This window comes from Macrosteles quadrilineatus, unplaced genomic scaffold (genome assembly GCF_028750875.1).
Source record: "Macrosteles quadrilineatus isolate MER2022 unplaced genomic scaffold, UCM_ALF_1.0 Scaffold_1__1_contigs__length_201487025, whole genome shotgun sequence".
Classification (NCBI taxonomy): Eukaryota; Metazoa; Arthropoda; class Insecta; order Hemiptera; family Cicadellidae; genus Macrosteles; species Macrosteles quadrilineatus.
Window position 1 is genome coordinate 140,670,878 of NW_026542594.1, and position 17,030 is coordinate 140,687,907.

At 35.4% G+C, this 17,030-nt stretch overlaps 1 protein-coding gene across 2 annotated transcripts in view; it reads left to right on the forward strand.

Annotated features, from left to right (window-relative positions):
• Positions 1-1,451: 1,451 nt before the first annotated feature.
• Positions 1,452-17,030, forward strand: part of LOC128985788 (putative epidermal cell surface receptor) — an 86,444-nt gene continuing 70,865 nt past the window's right edge. For both annotated transcript variants that reach the window (XM_054405665.1, XM_054405673.1), the window contains exon 1: positions 1,452-1,632. In XM_054405665.1, the coding sequence (XP_054261640.1) occupies positions 1,539-1,632 (94 nt within the window). In that variant the 5' untranslated portion in view covers positions 1,452-1,538. The remainder of the gene's footprint in view (positions 1,633-17,030) is intronic.

The window sequence follows — 17,030 nt, forward strand, 5'->3', positions numbered from 1 at the left end:
GAATGTTGATTTGGCTAAACATACTTTTAAAACAATGTTAGCAATAAATGTATATTTTACAAGCCTATATCTTTACGATCTTTTGTAGTATATTAAACTTCTAAGGGTATTTTAATTCATAAATATTATTTTAGATTATAGTTTTAAGATTTGGGTTGGCATTTATTATGATGTTAGCGTTTCTCTTCATTTCTATTTCCATTTGCACCTCGTTTAAACGTACAGATAAGAGTAGCTTGTTTAAACAACAACAGACCTCATTAAATGATATCGTGAAATATTTTGCTGCGTCAATCAATATGAAACGTTTATTGACGGATCAGGAATTATTGACTTTAAAGTATTTTTTCTTACTAATAAACAATTAATTTTTGTTCTATGCTGGTTTCCCCAAATTCAAGGTTATTTTTAGAGAGTGATAGGATAAAATTCCATCTGAAATTTCAATTTATAATTAGCGGCAAATGTTTATACGGCGATATTAACTGTAAGGAGGATTGTTACATGTATTAAGTTACTAATTACTAAAATAACAAATATGATTCTACACTAGCGAATCCATCAGAAGTATACTCTGTAATGTACATTTCTCCAGTATGTTTCTGTAGTGATTTCTGCTTGCCGTGACAATGGCAGTGAATGGCACCTGTAGAGTGAGGGCTGCGGGGAAGCCAGGGATAGTACTGTAGTGGAGGAGTACAGCGGCAGTCGGCACTCGCCACTCGCCAATAAAAAGAGGTCTAAAAAGCAAAATAGGAATTCCAGGAGGGTTTATAGGAAGTCCGCTAGGCGGCACTGGCGTCGCGCCCAGGTGAGAGCGGTGCACCAGAATCGTCTGTGAGCACGATAATTGTACGCTCCACGCACGATTATTTCATCTCCATCGGTGAAAGAACTGACGAAAGATCTAAAAATGTTTCTCGGTATACGCAGACTGACGAAGACAATGTGTGCCGGTAAAACAATTGCGATAGTGGTTAAAAACGTTATCGGTGGTTAGTTAACTAATTCTCGTTGGACAGTTTTCTTTTTATCTTACTTCGTGATAAGGTAATCTTATTATAACCAGTTATATTTGCAGTACAAGCTTAGTCTTATTCCTTTTCCAGGCTGGAAAGACTTAAAATAAAGATTATCTTAAAGAAAATTCCCTTGAACCTAAGAAGTTAGCAGTAAGAACTTTTTTACTTTTCTACCAAAAAGATTATAGTTATCTTGAATGTTTATGTGAGTAATACATCGTTGTTGAATTTGAAAAATCAAGTTTTTTTTTTAATTAATATTATAATAATGATCATACTATTATTGTTAGCTGCAGCTCCATACCGTAGCAGTCTTACGACAATCCCACTGAGTGCACGATATTCCCCTGCGCCTGCACGATAATCCCAGCCGCGCGGTGAGCGGTGAGCGGCGAGGTGGTACTGAGGTAGAGGTAGTGAGTCGGCAATAGGTGTCCGAGGAGAGTGTCAGACGTCCGTGTACTGTGTAGTGTGCGTGAGTGTACTGGTGTACTAGTGTCCTGTGAGTGTCCTGCCATGATCCTGCTGGTGCTGGTGTCAGTGTCCTGTGTCCTGGCCCAGGAGACCACCACTGTACTAACATCCACATCTACCGCCTCCACAGCTACAGGTAAGAACTACATCAGTACCACCGTTCAAGTCTCCGGTCTACAGTCTACAACAACATCCGCGCTATGGTTCAAACGTATCTTAATATGAAACCAATGTGTTTTGAAGTTGCCAGTGTCTGACTCTACCAAAAGATTGCAAAATAGTTCAAAAACTTAAGTTGCGATTTTCTAGGATAGGTATTAAAATACATGGTCTGTATTGCGTTGTAATAGATTATCTTAGACAATGAATAAAATTACTCATAGTCAATTGCCCAGGCCCACTTGAGAAAATTTGTCATACACATCATTGTAAAGTTTAATGAACTAATTGTTTTGAATCAGCTTTTACAGCGAACCATGATTTCTTCTTAACTTGTAAGACGGCTGGCATACATAGGAGTGAGTTGGTAAAGTGTAAAAGGTTAAATTCTCTTGATGAACAGTGGATCCAACAGCAATACAATATTTAGCTCTTGAATGTAACTTGTAATGTTTGTTATGATATTTAACATTTTAACAATAATCTCACTACATTTCCACATCCTATATATTAATAGGCAATCATGTTTCTTTAAAACCTTTTTTCTCAGCTCGTGTGCATCGCAGGGAAAATACTGTTATAAAGATATTTTCCTGTAGATGTGCAGAATTCCTTCATAAATTAAAATAGGCTCAAAAATAGGCACACAAAATGAATTTAAAATGTCAAAAAAATTAACATGGGTCTTATGGATTGCCATGCTGGTGACAAAAAAAACAACAAAATATACACAGAAAATCAAAACAAATGGAAGAAATTCCAATCACATGTTTTATTTACAGCGAGGGGTGAAAATTAAGAATTCTTTACATTAGATATTTTTCGTCGAGTTTTCGACCACTGAATGACCTCTAGTTTATATTAAATAACTTATTAATGCTGGCATGCAGCTAATACATGGTATTTATGATGTTACTACTTGCTGGCAATAACCATACAACCAACTATTCCTCTGAAACTAGCCTAGTTGCACAAACTCACTTACCTGCATGCGCCCAGCGTAGGTAATGGAATTAACTGCGAGTATTGTGTACTTCAGCCAGCCACATAATATCATAGTTTAATTGATTGAGAATAGCAACGTGGTGTGAAAACAAGCATACTGTATTAGTGAAATTGTAATCAAACTTCACATTAGATGCTAATATTAAGTAAAAACTGCTAATAGAAAGTGACCTTAAACTATCTAGCTACAACTGTTGACCAAAAATGTTATCATACGACAGTTATCATTAACGGCCAATGGAAAGTTCGCTGCCTCATTAAGTTAAACAGGGTTATCGACATACTGCAAACATAGCCTTGGGATAGTTAGCAGTTAAATATTTATTGTGGCCAATTTTAAGACTTTTGGTGGTCAGCTGAAACAGTTCGGTTGTTTTGACAGTATGTAGAGCTCCACCTCCTCACTGGCTGGACCGCGGCTGATGAGCGGTCAACCTTGGAACTGGCGACACGATACTCCACCGCGCTGCTGACTCCTCAACAGGCTGTCTGTTGGCTTATGTTATATATATATTGAAAAATATTTAAATGTTTAAATTGTGTAAATTGTGTATTTAAATTCACAAGTGACAAGACATGTTATTATGATTATAGAAAGCGTTGCGCGTGTTACAGCTTTTACTTCTCCACGAATCATTAAATAAATTCCAAATACCTTTAGAACTGGCTGCTGAATAAAATGGTTATAGATCAGTGATTATTCATTTTACAGCTGAACAAATTATGAAACTTAATTAGACCAAGTTCCAAGGTTTGCCCGTGCTTCGCAACGGGACAAGAATACTTTAGAGAATCGTGTGGGTGTCTAAATATACTACAAAAACAATTACACACACTTACCATGAAATATACAGACAAATTTCAATTTTACTTATTTCTTATTTTAATGAAAATCTCTTGTGTGGTATTAGAATTAAACTGTAAGGCAGACTCAAAACTAATAACTTTATGTAAACATATAAAGTGAGAATCAAAATATTAAATCGGAAAAAAGTAAACAAACAAACTACAAATAAAAACAAAATTAAATATAACAGCTGATGGATCTTCAATATCTTTAATGAGATTGAACACAACCCTTTAATTTAGGCATATGCCCTTAGGAGAGGATTTATCGAACAAATTATCAAAAGTTCGTGATCCTTTAGCTTTAAATGCTAATTAATTTACCCGTGCTTCTGTTGCGAAGCAAGAATACTTAAGAGAATATATGGGTCTCTAATTCTACTGTAAAAAACAGTTACACGCACTTAGAATACACATTATGCAGGCAAATCTCAATCGTACGTATGTACATATTGCTTATTTTAATCAAAATCTCTTATGCATTTTGCAGTGTGTGGCAGAATCACAGCTAATAACTTTATCGTAACGTAAACATATTAAGGTGAGAATCAAAAGCGATAAAGTAAACAAACAAACTATAATTAAAAACACATCTAACAGCTGATGCATCAGTATTTTAAGGTGATAAATTAAGGCATGTAAAATAGGAGAAGATTTATAGAAAAAATAATATTTTTTCGAGGAAGTTGAACACATCAAATTTAATTTAAGATTAATACCAAATTTTACTCCTCAGAGTATTGTTAACCCAAATACATAATTATGAAATTACAGTAATTTAAAATATAACTTAAGCTTAACAAAATTACTACATTGAAAATTGAAAATCACTATGACTTCAAAAAGTTATGAAAATGACTTCAGGCCCTCCTTTATAATTGTTATTCATCAGTTTATATTTTTTTGTAGGATACCATAATGGGTAGTTGTATTTTGTTACTTTCAGTTTACATCCATATTTTGTTTCGTGTTTTTCTACGCCATTATCATTTTTGGGGATTTTTGTAAGGGAACAGTCCAAACCATAGTCATGTTACTTTCTAGCGTAGACCTTTTTTTAGATTGTATCATTAATTTATTGATAGTCCAATGACAAATGGCAACTGAGTCCAAAAACAATCTCGCTTGTACTCGAACCAGCGAACTTCAGATTTGATGGCAAGTACTTTGACCATTCACCTACTATTTATTTAATTTGATGAGTAAATATAGAAAGTAATGGACCGGTGGAAAACGTTTCGTAATATCAAACCGTACAGTATTTGCAAATAAGGATATTAAAAGATCTTAACCGTCATTGCCAATGGTCTACCGGTAAAACTCCAGTTTATATTAACAGTGTACAAGCTTGTTTTCAACCTGCCAATTTAGAATCCTAAAAAGGGGGATGAAAACTTGTTGAAAGTTTTAAAAATTAATTTAAGTGCCCTTGGTGAACAACTAACTGGTCAACTTTCTTCTGTCAACCAAACATTTTTCAACATAGTTTCCTCGAATATTAAGGTAATCTTCCTCCAAACACCTTGTGTAGATTGTGAGGAACTACTATTTTTTAAGTCAGTCAAAAGTTAACTAGGCAAATTTACTCAAAAAAATATTTCAAGTCTTAGCAGAAAACCGCATATTGTATTTAGTTTAGCTTTTTCAACAGTTGAATTATCAAACCTTAGTAATGTTTTCATAGAGCATTTGTTAATTTGACGTGTTTCAATCTGTCAATGTGTATAAGACACATTGAATTCTTCCATTTATTTATTTTATTTACGTCACAGTTTAGCTACAACTCCAAAGAATGATGACATCCGCGATGTATGTCACCGCAACCCACGGACATTGCCAAAGTCTTGATAGACTCGTCGGATTTTCCATCTGACTACACATGCTATGAGTAATGTGGAGGTATAACAGAGTGTGAATCATATACAGGTTTTCATTCATTCAATAACTGGCTTTCGTTCAAATAGAAAAGCTATGTATTTAGGAGCATATAGCATGGGACTGGTGAGTTATATTTTTTATTAAAATTCCATTTTTAGTCAGTATAAATAATTAAAAAATTTTTCATTATACAAATTTGCAAATCACAACCGGCGAGCGACTTCAGTAGTCGGCTAAGGACGGTGTATGAAAATTAGTAGTCTGTGTGATGGCTGTTGTGCAAAGTGTTATTGGATGTTTTACTATTCCACCCAGGGAGTGATTCCTTTAGTCAATTAGTTTTACTTGTCGATGTGGCACATCCCTGTAGTGTTGCCTGTAGAAGAGGTTCTCTCCACACCCAGGGAGTGATTCCTTTAGTCAATTAATTTCACTTGTCGATGTGGCACATCTCTGTATTGTAGTCTGTAGAGGAGGCCCTCTCTACACCCAGGGAGTGATTCCTTTAGTCGATTAATTTCACTTGTCGATGTGGCACATCCCTGTAGTGTAGTCTCTAGAGGAGGTCCTCTCTACACCCAGGGAGTGATTCCTTCAGTCGACTAGATTCACTTGTCGATATGGCACATCCCTGTAGTGTTGCCTGTAAGAGGTTCTCTCTACACCCAGGGAGTGTTTCCTTAAGTCGATTGGTTTCACTTGTCGATGTGGCACATACCTGTAGTGTTGCCTGTAGAAGAGGTTCTCTCTACACCCAGGGAGTGTTTCCTTAAGTCGATTGGTTTCACTTGTCGATGTGGCACATCCCTGTAGTCTGTAGCGGAGATACTCGCTCGTGATGTTGCCTCACCTCAACGCGCCGTGACTTGGCTAACCTTTGCACATCTTCCCACAACCAAGCACCATTCCCACTAACTGCTGCGCTGATACGTTCACACTCATTCTTCTTTCAGCGTAGTGTGTTGGTCTTCTTTTAAGTGTTTTGTGTGTTGAATATAGATAAAAGTAAAAGTAACTGCAAACAAAAAAATATACAGTCTAGTCTAATCAACTATTAAATATTAACATTAGTATTGAATCCGGTTATATTGGTTTACAAGATAAGGACAAAACGGTTGTACAAATGGTATTACAAATAGCGATAAAAACACTATTGTTTAGATACTCTCACACTAAAGTGTATTGTTCTTATTTCCAAATTGACCGACCATTTTGTTCAATTTATATTTTCAAACATATCTATATAACATATCTTTGACTAGTACAAATTACTGATGTCGTAACAATAATTGTTGTGAGTATCTTAAGCCAATTTGTACGTTGGCCCGGACTCCTCACAAACAAATGATTTTATGAATATTATTAACGAAGTAGTCATTTATACCTTACTTTATTGGTGAAAAAGACCGGTGTAAAAAAATATTAATCGGATACTTAAATACTTGGATACTTTAAAATATATTTTTATATAAAACGTATAAAACAGAACTTATATTTCATTGAATGTATCATTGCCATTAGGTAAACAAGAAGCCATCTACAATGTATGATAATGCTATTTCACATGAGCTGGCGTCGCAGTTTTCTCATCATTGTTTTACATTAAAACTCGACTTCCCCATGACACACTGCTGCTGCTTTCCTAACGGGAGGCCTACATTTGTGAAACTGGTAGGCTTAACCTCCACTTTCTATTTCATCAGTAAATCCTCCTTGGAATCGAAAGTAAAGTTTCTAATGACTTATTTGGCGTAGTTATATTTATGTAGTCTATGAGTTGCTTTGCTATTAGTGTTTTGACATTTTCAAGGTTGCCTTCAGTTTAAATATAAACTGTTTGGCAACACGTAAGTTTGCTGATATCAGTTTTAGACGGAATAAAATCTATTTGATCTTTTGTGGGAGAGCCTACGTGGAGTAAAAATTAGGACATGTCGTGAGCTTGGTAATAAATCTTATACCACGTGTTTGCTACTTTTTAAAAATGTTAACAGTATTGTTCTCGTATCTAAAGATCGTACGTTGTACGGGATGATGAACCAATTAGCAGCCCTTCGAATCAAGATTTCCTTTAAATAGATGGAATATGTTTTACGTTTTGCGAAAACTGTACTCTGGCCTATCGTCTATCTAATTAACACTTCTATCTTAATTCCCGTATATCACTTCATATTATGTCCCTGTTTCGTTTTTTATGCTTGCTGTGAGCAGTGGCAACTTTGCTGTTACAAAAATTCACTTTGGAGAAGAAGGATCATGGCTACGTTTATAGTAAACCTAGTACTGTATATACCATGACACCGACCATTACAACTATCGTTTGTGTATGTGTCGTTAAAAAGTGTCAATCAAATTCCACAAAACTAGTCCAAGTAGTTTTCATTCCAAATTGCAGCAAAGCAGCGCAACGACCCAATGCTCAGGAGGTCACACTGGCACCGACTGTTGCTAATTGGTCAGGTTAATTGTCGGATTCCACTTTCCCCAGAACCGCCATTGAGGCAGGGGTGGCCCATTAGACCCAGCAGCCTGCTCGGGCTGTTGTCTTTGTACACCGGAGTTCAACCTTGACTCAACTCCACTTTCTAAAGATTGGTCTATGGCCTGCCACTCCCACCTTTTTTCTAGGTCTTTTCTTAGAGGTTCATTCTTCTAAAAGTACGAACTTTCCGTAAATTTACTTGAAAAGGGCGGACAGTTTTACGGGTTTCGACATTATAACTTTATAGTAAACATGTACGAGTGTTAAGAGGTTTAGCTGGTCTAGCTGTCTGAGGTTCTGATTCAATTCCCACAAGTCATCAATGGATACGTTGTTGTTGTTGGATGCGTTGTTACCTATGCAATAACACTCCAAAGCTGTAGGTTCACTTACCTATATAAGAGAAAAAGGATGCTGTAGACCTTTTTAGACGGAGAAAACGCCATTTGTAGTTAATTATATAGGTTAAGAGTCTTCATCAGTGGATCTTATTATTGGATTTTAGTCCCATAATAGCAATTTGAACTTTGTAACAGAATTTCTAAAAACCTGTTGTGGTAAAATAATAGTTGTGGTTTTAAAATTAAGGTTCAGTGGTCCTCTAGGGAGTTATAATTTTAGTTTTGCCATTTTCCCTCCACTTAAAAGTTATGAAATGAAATGTAAACATCATTTATTTATACAGGCAAAGTTAGGGCCACATGGCCCTTTCTTACACTTAACCTATAATGAAAAGTTAATGATCTTTAACTAAATAATTTACTAAGAAAAGACAAAAACAAATATTTGAAATAGGATTTCTTGATTCCCTAGTACTCTGTTATAAACCTAATTATAATTGTCAAAACTATATCTTTATAAAAAAACACTGGCACCCTGCTCAAATGATGGCATGTTTTGTCAAATTAAACATTGCTCTTATGGGACTAAAATGCAATATGGCTACCACTGATGAAGACTCTTAAATATACATTGCATTCTATAACTTTTGACAAACCTTACTTTTAAGTCATGTGTTCTAAAAATTGTAATAATGTATACTCTACAAACATAAAAGTGTCAACCAATTGTTTAGGTTCAACCTATTGTCGACCTATTATTGTCTCAATTGTTAAGCTTTTAGCGAATTTCCCTATAGGGAAGTAGCTATTATTCCTTTATTTTGGGATTTGTCTCTGAGGTCTTTGGCAAACATCATAACGCCTTGTTGTAGTCTAGGTTTTATTAATAAAAACACTAGCTACAGTAAAATGGATTTAATAAGTGTAAGTAAGTACAGCTCAACATGGTCGATTCTTCAAATCAGGATGTCTCTATTTAGTCTCTACAGTTACCAGTGTTACCAACATGACACAATAGATTTACTTATATAAAATGCTATAGTCAGAACATACTACATTATATAAAACACGCCTTAAAACAGCAAATGCTATGTATTCTAAAAATACCAAGCAAAATAAACAACTAATTTAAGAAAATACCTGTTTCAAATTTGCTGTAATATAGGTAAATTTAAAAATAAGTACTTTCACAACCAATGGTCATTAAACGTCATCAACACTATAGATTATTATATATAATTCAATAAAATTATTTATCCTCAGGTCTGTAGGTAATATTTTACGTTATACCGCAGCTGCATGTTTGAAATGTTATGTTTGTTTGTGTTTTTTTGAATATTTTATTCAAAACTTTTTTTAGAATGGAATGAAACTCTTCGTATTTCATTTTTATGTATTAAAATAAAACATTTATACCATTGAGAGTAATCTCTAAGTGTTGTGGCTATCCTATATGCAGTAACGGTCGGTCGCCCACTCACCTACTCAGTAGCAACCGGAGATTCTCGGAGGAAACCTTCCACAGTAGTTAAAAGTTTAATTAGCCGACCACATGCAATCTCATTTGGGGCTTCTCGCCTTAATAAAATAAACTACTCCAACTTGGAGCAACATTTCCATTCATGTTACTTCGTTTCTTCAGGTAATTATTTTACCAACTCGGAAGCAGTATAAATGTTAAATGAGACTTTTCAAGGATATATTTCTTGATTTCTTTGAAAAATAAACGTACTGCAACAGAACTGTTTTATTTTTACTATCTGACTTCTGTTGAATTGGAAATCGGGGAATGTTTATAAATATAATAAACACCCACCCACTTCCCCTTGTATTATACACTAAAATAATAACGACTATGTTTATAATGTTTCAACATAAACTTTTCACGATCCTAGACTTGTATTATTTTTACTTAGCAAAATTTACCTGTTGACATGATACGGTTATAACCATTTTGCTTCCAAGCCAAAGTATGAGAAAGGTTTTGTTAAAAACACTGAGTATATATATATTTTTTTTTCTTTTTGCCAGGAAGATCAGAAAATATTTTAAATGTGTATGTAAAAAATAGCGGTCAATATTACCATTATTACATAGTTCATACTACAACTACTGTACTGATCTTCAATAGAATACATATTGTCACAATTGAGGTAAATATTGTTCTAATCTGTCCCCGTCCGTGGACCTAAAAATGTATGTAAAAATCTGCTTTACTTTTCGTAGGGGTTTTTACGATTAAAAGTTTAGTTTTGCTTGCTTTTTGGGATGTTAATAATCATTGTTTTATGGTTGGCATTTATGAAAATTAGAATATAGATAATAGAATTTTCAACATGAACTGTATTTACGAGCTCTATCAACGTAAATCATAAATTATGAATCTTATATTTTTTCTTGTCGGGTGATTTCAAACTAATATAGCCATTCACGCGGAAGTATAGTTTTCTGTTTCGAGTTAAATCTGTTTATCAGTTTAGAATCATACTGAAAATTAGATATTGTATATATTTAATACTTGTAAAGGATGTTTAGAAGTTTATCTGTAAAGAATCTATGGATACAACGCTGGAAAATCATCTCTGACACGATGATTAGCTTGTATAAAAAATTTTGAGTTTAATCTATGGATCTGTCGTAATTTAATCTACGGATAAAGAATCTATGGTTTACATACGCAACGGAAACTGTACAAGCATAAAACATTTATCAGATCGTGTTATTAATTAAAACTATAATTAGGCAGATTATACGCAACGCTGATTACACTAAAAGCATTATTGATAATCGCTAAGATAAAAATGGCTCTACAATGTAGGCTGGTAGAATGCCAGTATATTGATTGAATAGCCTATTTTTGATATATTTATTGACTAGCAGAGTACCCGTCCTTCGTACGGGGTTGGAATATAAGTATAAAATGCTTATTGCAGTTATACTCACGCTTTGCGTTTGCAATAAGGGAGGACACAGTTTGATAAAATTTGCTTTTTTAAATTTACAGTATTCTATAGTATTACACATCTACCATAGCCATAATGTTCTACCACTTCACCTAAACAATAGAGAAAAATAAATTATCAACAATTCGCAAAATATCCCAAATTATTCATGAAATGAAAAACATAAACATAACTGTAAACAATCCTACTTTGACAGTTCTCATTGCGAATCACAGTTTTTTGTTGCTGCTTAGTTCAAATTAGCTGTTTTCATAAATGCAAAAAAATATAGCGCTGCACCCTGTTGGTAAATCTTATAACTTTTTAATGCTTTTCCATATCATAGAACCAACTTTTTTAGTTGAAACAGCTGACTAAATTCTTGAATTCCCTTTAAATATGAATACTCATAAGGTTAACATGGGGAATTACAGAGCCACTAGGGCGGAGCCCGAAAGGATTTTTGAGATAAGAATATGCCTATATGTTAATCGGGAATGTAAGCTATCATCAGGCAAAATTTCAGCCCAATCCGTCCAGTGGTGTATGCGTGATTGAACTTCAAACACACAAACAAACACACAAACTTTCACATTTATAATATTAGTAAGATTACTGGCAAGAGGCGGACTCAACGCTTACACGTCAACCGTTACTTAGCCTCTTGTGCATAATATTACTCGGTAAACACTCACACAGGTACATGTAATACCTGAGGATGCTTCATTAATGACCTTTTGAAAATAATAAGAGTGAGCTACACAATCTAAACTACGCATTCTGATATATTGATTCCATATTTGTGTAAACAATATTTTAGTTGATATACTGTATGTGCCATCCTTCGATCATTAACAATCCTTTTTGCTGGTTTCACACATTTTTTTATTTGTAAATACAGTATAAACTAGTGATTTTATTTCTAAAAGAGACCATTTGTACTGTTTTAAGAGTCAACTTCCCATATCCCTGAAATATTTGTCGATATCCCGGGATCGACTCTGTCCCACAACACTGGTGCAAACCTCCAAGATAGAAACACAAGCGATTCCCCTATTCAGCATTAATAACCAAAGCTTGCAGACCTCGCTCGGGTTGCAGGATGTATTACAGAATTAATCGGGAATGCAATACAGCAATTATAAAGCCGGTGCTAGAGTTACATCCGCAGCATGTATCAGATGGCCAGGCTGCTAAATATAATACGCACTTTAATTCACTTACACATCTCCGTACTGGTGATACAGTACAGTCTTTGAGCAGCCAAGTGGGACGTTGTACCAAAAAGTCACGTGTTATTTTTACCTCATATAGGCTACAACAATGCAGAACATAAATATTATATTTCATCACTAGGGCGTAAAATGGCTCTTTTCGAGCCGCGCTCAAGTGTCACGACTGAGGCGAAGTTCTTGTTGATGTTCTTGCTTGATAATAATTGACTACAGCTGGTCCATATGACATTTTACTCGTGTGATGAACTATAGTTTTCATCATATTTACCATTTATTTAGCAAACTAAGTTAAAAATAAAAATACTTTTCATGTGCCTCTCAAAACAACTTCCAACTTGTTATCAATTTTGCAAATGCAAACCAGCAGCTGTTTAGTAAGCGATTCAGTTATGTTGTCTATTACGATTGTCTTAGTGTACATTATACTTTCGATATGTCGAACTATATTGACAACAATGCAATAATAAGCTACAAACCGATAAAACAACTTGATACATACTTTGTAATAAATAGAAAAATGTATCATTCAAATATACCGTGAAAAGCAATGTAATATTTACTATAGTTTCATAATTGGTATGAACTAGAGAAATGTACTGTTATTTACTTGGCTGTGTTTGATAAACAACTAATTTTGCTCTACTCTTAATTTCTGTCGTCAGAACTAATGTGATTCAAATTCCAATATTTATGAATAAGGCTCCCTAAAAAACCAAAGAGCATAACATGTGAAAAAGGCACACAAACTGTCAAGTTACGTATAAAATCTGGAAATGGGTTTGATAAAAAAATCTATAATGATTATTTTATAATTATTTTTATTTTTTATTTATTTATTTTATTTATTTATTTGACGGTAACAACCATTTACAATATTCAAGAATGACCTCTTTATTCAACTTCTTAAAACATAAAAACCATGAAATAAGTAAATCTAAAGTGTTTATTACATGCAAAAACGTGATGAACCGTTATTAAATATTCCGTTGTTATGTTCGGAGAGACAATTAACAGTGTAACAGCAGGAAGCTGTCATTAGCTGTTCTCTATTGTGATAATGTGATTGTTTCGGCAGAGCACTCCATTAATATGACCGTCTATGACACGCAATTTGGTGGATAAACAGGCCATAAAGTGCAAACAGACAAACACACAGTGTTATTAATCAACTCACAATGTCCCAATGTCGAAATGCAGATGACTTTTGTCATTCATTCGCTACCATTCTAGCAATATACTCAGTTATTACATGCTAGAGTAGTTTACAATTGAAAATAACCTATTGTCACGCCATCGTTTTATTTTGTAACTTAAATAGATTTTCCAGCAACCACAATTTAACAGAATCAGTTTCATAATCGTAATCAGAATTCTTTAGTGCCAAAAAATACTCAGAGGACAAGGGAAAGTCACTAAAACTAAATATATCAAACACGCTAGCTAAAACTACAAAGTTACAAGAATGGTAACTGGTAACACGCGTTTATTATTTAAAAGTGAACGATCCGAAGCCTGGCCGCTTTGATCGATATTTCAACGCGTTGTTAAAAATCATGTTTTACCATATCAGTAAGGAATGTTTAACCTTAACTTGGGGGTTTATCTTGGCCCTGTATATTGCTAGCTACAAGCCAGCATATATTACCAGTTATAGTTGATCTGGTAGGAGTAAAGACTAGACAACCAACACCTCGGTAGTCTAGCTGGAGTCTAGCGGTACGTTGATTGGTCACGGTGCACGGAGATCAGTCTGGAACTGGATGGATCATCTAGTAACAAGTCTGGAGTAACACGAAATACTCCACAAACTTTCACTCACTGCAGCCTTCAATGTCTTCTATGATTACAGATTAATATTGCAAGGTGCCTACATGTTGGCCTAACAATTTTAATGATTTAGATTAACAAATATACTGAACTAATTTCTGACCTCTTTTACCGTCGTAATTATTAACTAACTCACGCTGATTGTGAATTAAAATTAAAAGTAAAATAAAAAGTAAAAGGACATGCACTATATTAAAAGGACTACTTGTGTTTTACGTATCATACATGTTCTGGAGCTGACGTTTTAGACATCTACAGTACTAATGTTATGAATCAGACATCTCCGGTTGTAGCCTCTTCTCTTACCCCTGGTGGTTGTAGCCTCTTACTCCTCATGGTTGTAGCCTCTTGCCCCTCATGGTTGTAGCCTCTTGCCCCTCGTGGTTGGTGTCCCTTACTCTTCGTGGTTGTAGCCTCTTGCCCCTCATGGTTGGTGCCTCTTTCCCTTCATGGCTGGTGCCTCTTGCCCCTCGTGGTTGGTGCCCCTTACTCCTCTTGGTCGTAGCCTCTTGCCCCTCATTGTTGGTGCCTCTTTCCCCTCATGGTTGTAGCTTCTTGCCCCTCATGGTTGGTGCCCCTTACTCCTCTTGGTCGTAGCCTCTTGCCCCTCATGGTTGGTGCCTCTTTCCCCTCATGGGTGGAGCCTCTTTCCCCGTCATGATTAGTGCCTCTTGCCCCTCATGGTTGGAGCCCCGTACCCCTCATGGTTAGAGCATCGTACTTCTATTGCAGCAGATTTTTCGCTTTCATACTGGAGCGGATGCCTGGTCAGAACTTTGGGTCGCGATTTGTGTCATGTCCCGCTTTCATTCAATCCATTCACTTTCGCCGACCTCTCACCCCCCACAGACAGAGAATCCATGCACCAATCATTGCTGGAGAACTCTGAACAGTCTTACGTTTACATGTTTTACTCTCAATTTAAATTCGCAAATGGCAACAGTAGAAAGTTATTCTATTAAGCATGCTAATTTATTTTATAACTAAGAAGTTATAAGATACTTCTTTAATTACGACATTATAACACATTAAGAAATGAGTTAATGATTTAGTTGTACATATCATAATGAAATACCTACTCTGTATTATTTGTGAAATCTACTCACTGGTTTATGCAACGACTAGCCTAGCAACCGCAGACGATGACGCGACGTAACACTACACGGCCTCAACACAGATCATGCCTACATCTGCTTACAATAATGTGGAATCAAAAGTACTGCGTGTTGATGCAATTGGATCATTATAATGTATTCACTGCTCACAGTAAACAACGAAAATGTTATTTTTAATTATAGTATAAAAATTAAGGTGAGACCACTTAAATATTTATTATAATTGAGAGGCTACTGTAGCAAAACTAAAACTATAATTAAATGGTGTACGTTGAATTGGAGAGATTCTTTGTTGAATGCACGTTTGGTTAAAAATGCACATGTCCTTGTGGCTAAAACCCAGTTTCACCCCCTATGTTCGCTTGTTTTCTTTCAAGACAAGGGTATCATAATTGATTTTATACTCAGAAACGTGGTAAAAAATACTTAGTTTTATCTTTGACTATTAATACAACTTCAGAATCCAATAGTCAATGGTTTGATATAAACTTTCTGTACAATGTTTAATTTACTAGAAATGTGTTGGACAGAGTAATCACTTTTTGGAGAGGATAGTTAATGTTAAATCTTTAATAATTACTAACGCAATATACGTGCACTGTGCTACTTACGTTAAGAATTTCCATAAACTATTTATTGTAATATCATAATGTTTTTAACTTCGGAACTGAGAAGCTGGGCCCCCAGGAATCTCCGATACTGTGTCTATGTCGCGATACCGGTTCTTAAACTCACCGATTGTGGAGGCAATTAGAATCGTGACTCGACTTCGTCCTCCATAGTTTATGCATAAATAAATATGTAAACGAACGTTACTGTGTGGTTTTATGGATCTTCAATGCCAAGATTATCCCGAGGATGATGTCACTAGGTATACAGGAGGTCCGTGAAACGTCTACTATCAATAACACTGCAAATAATCTAACGCGATAGTGTTTAGTACATGACGCTTTAAAACATGGATGACAAGGAGCTATGGCATTGAACTAGCAGACTTCTTCGGCAAATTTAGTTGCCTGATTCTATATTTATAACTATGTATAGATTACCTCTGGACTACAAGAACTATTTAGTATTCTTATATATTATATATGTATATTTTATGGATCTCTTGGATATCTTACAAAAAGAAATTACAAAAAAGAGTAGTGAATTCGTTAAATTTCTTTAAAAGTTGTATTCCAAAAGAAAGTCTCGACCTCAGTGGTCCATTTGAATGTGAAGGCAGCCTAATTGGCCGATTGGCCGACACCAGGGAGGCTGTTGACTCTACTTTCCCTGGCCCCAAGGCCGTGACCCAAGCCCGAAGACCGAGGCAGGGCCCGAGGTCCGTCACAGTCACTATCAGCATAATACACTGTCCTCCACCTCTCTCACTTGACTGCATCTCTTAATCACTTTACTGACACAGCGTCCGTATCTTTAGCTGAATATAAATCCGGATGGGAGTAGAACTAGTTAGTTAGTTTCGTGATGTTTTAGTCCAGGGAGCCGAAACCCAACCGGACTGAGGCTGTTCGAGGATCATGTCCCCTTCAACCTCGTGTTTACTCTAGAGAATTTCAAAGGGAGGACAAATTCACGTTTCTCCCACTCATACATGGTAGAATCCTCGTGATTAGACTCAGTTTACAAAATTGCTAATTCGACCCTTAAAATCCACTCTAATGGCAGTGACAGTTCAACTATCCAGTGTCGGGCGCA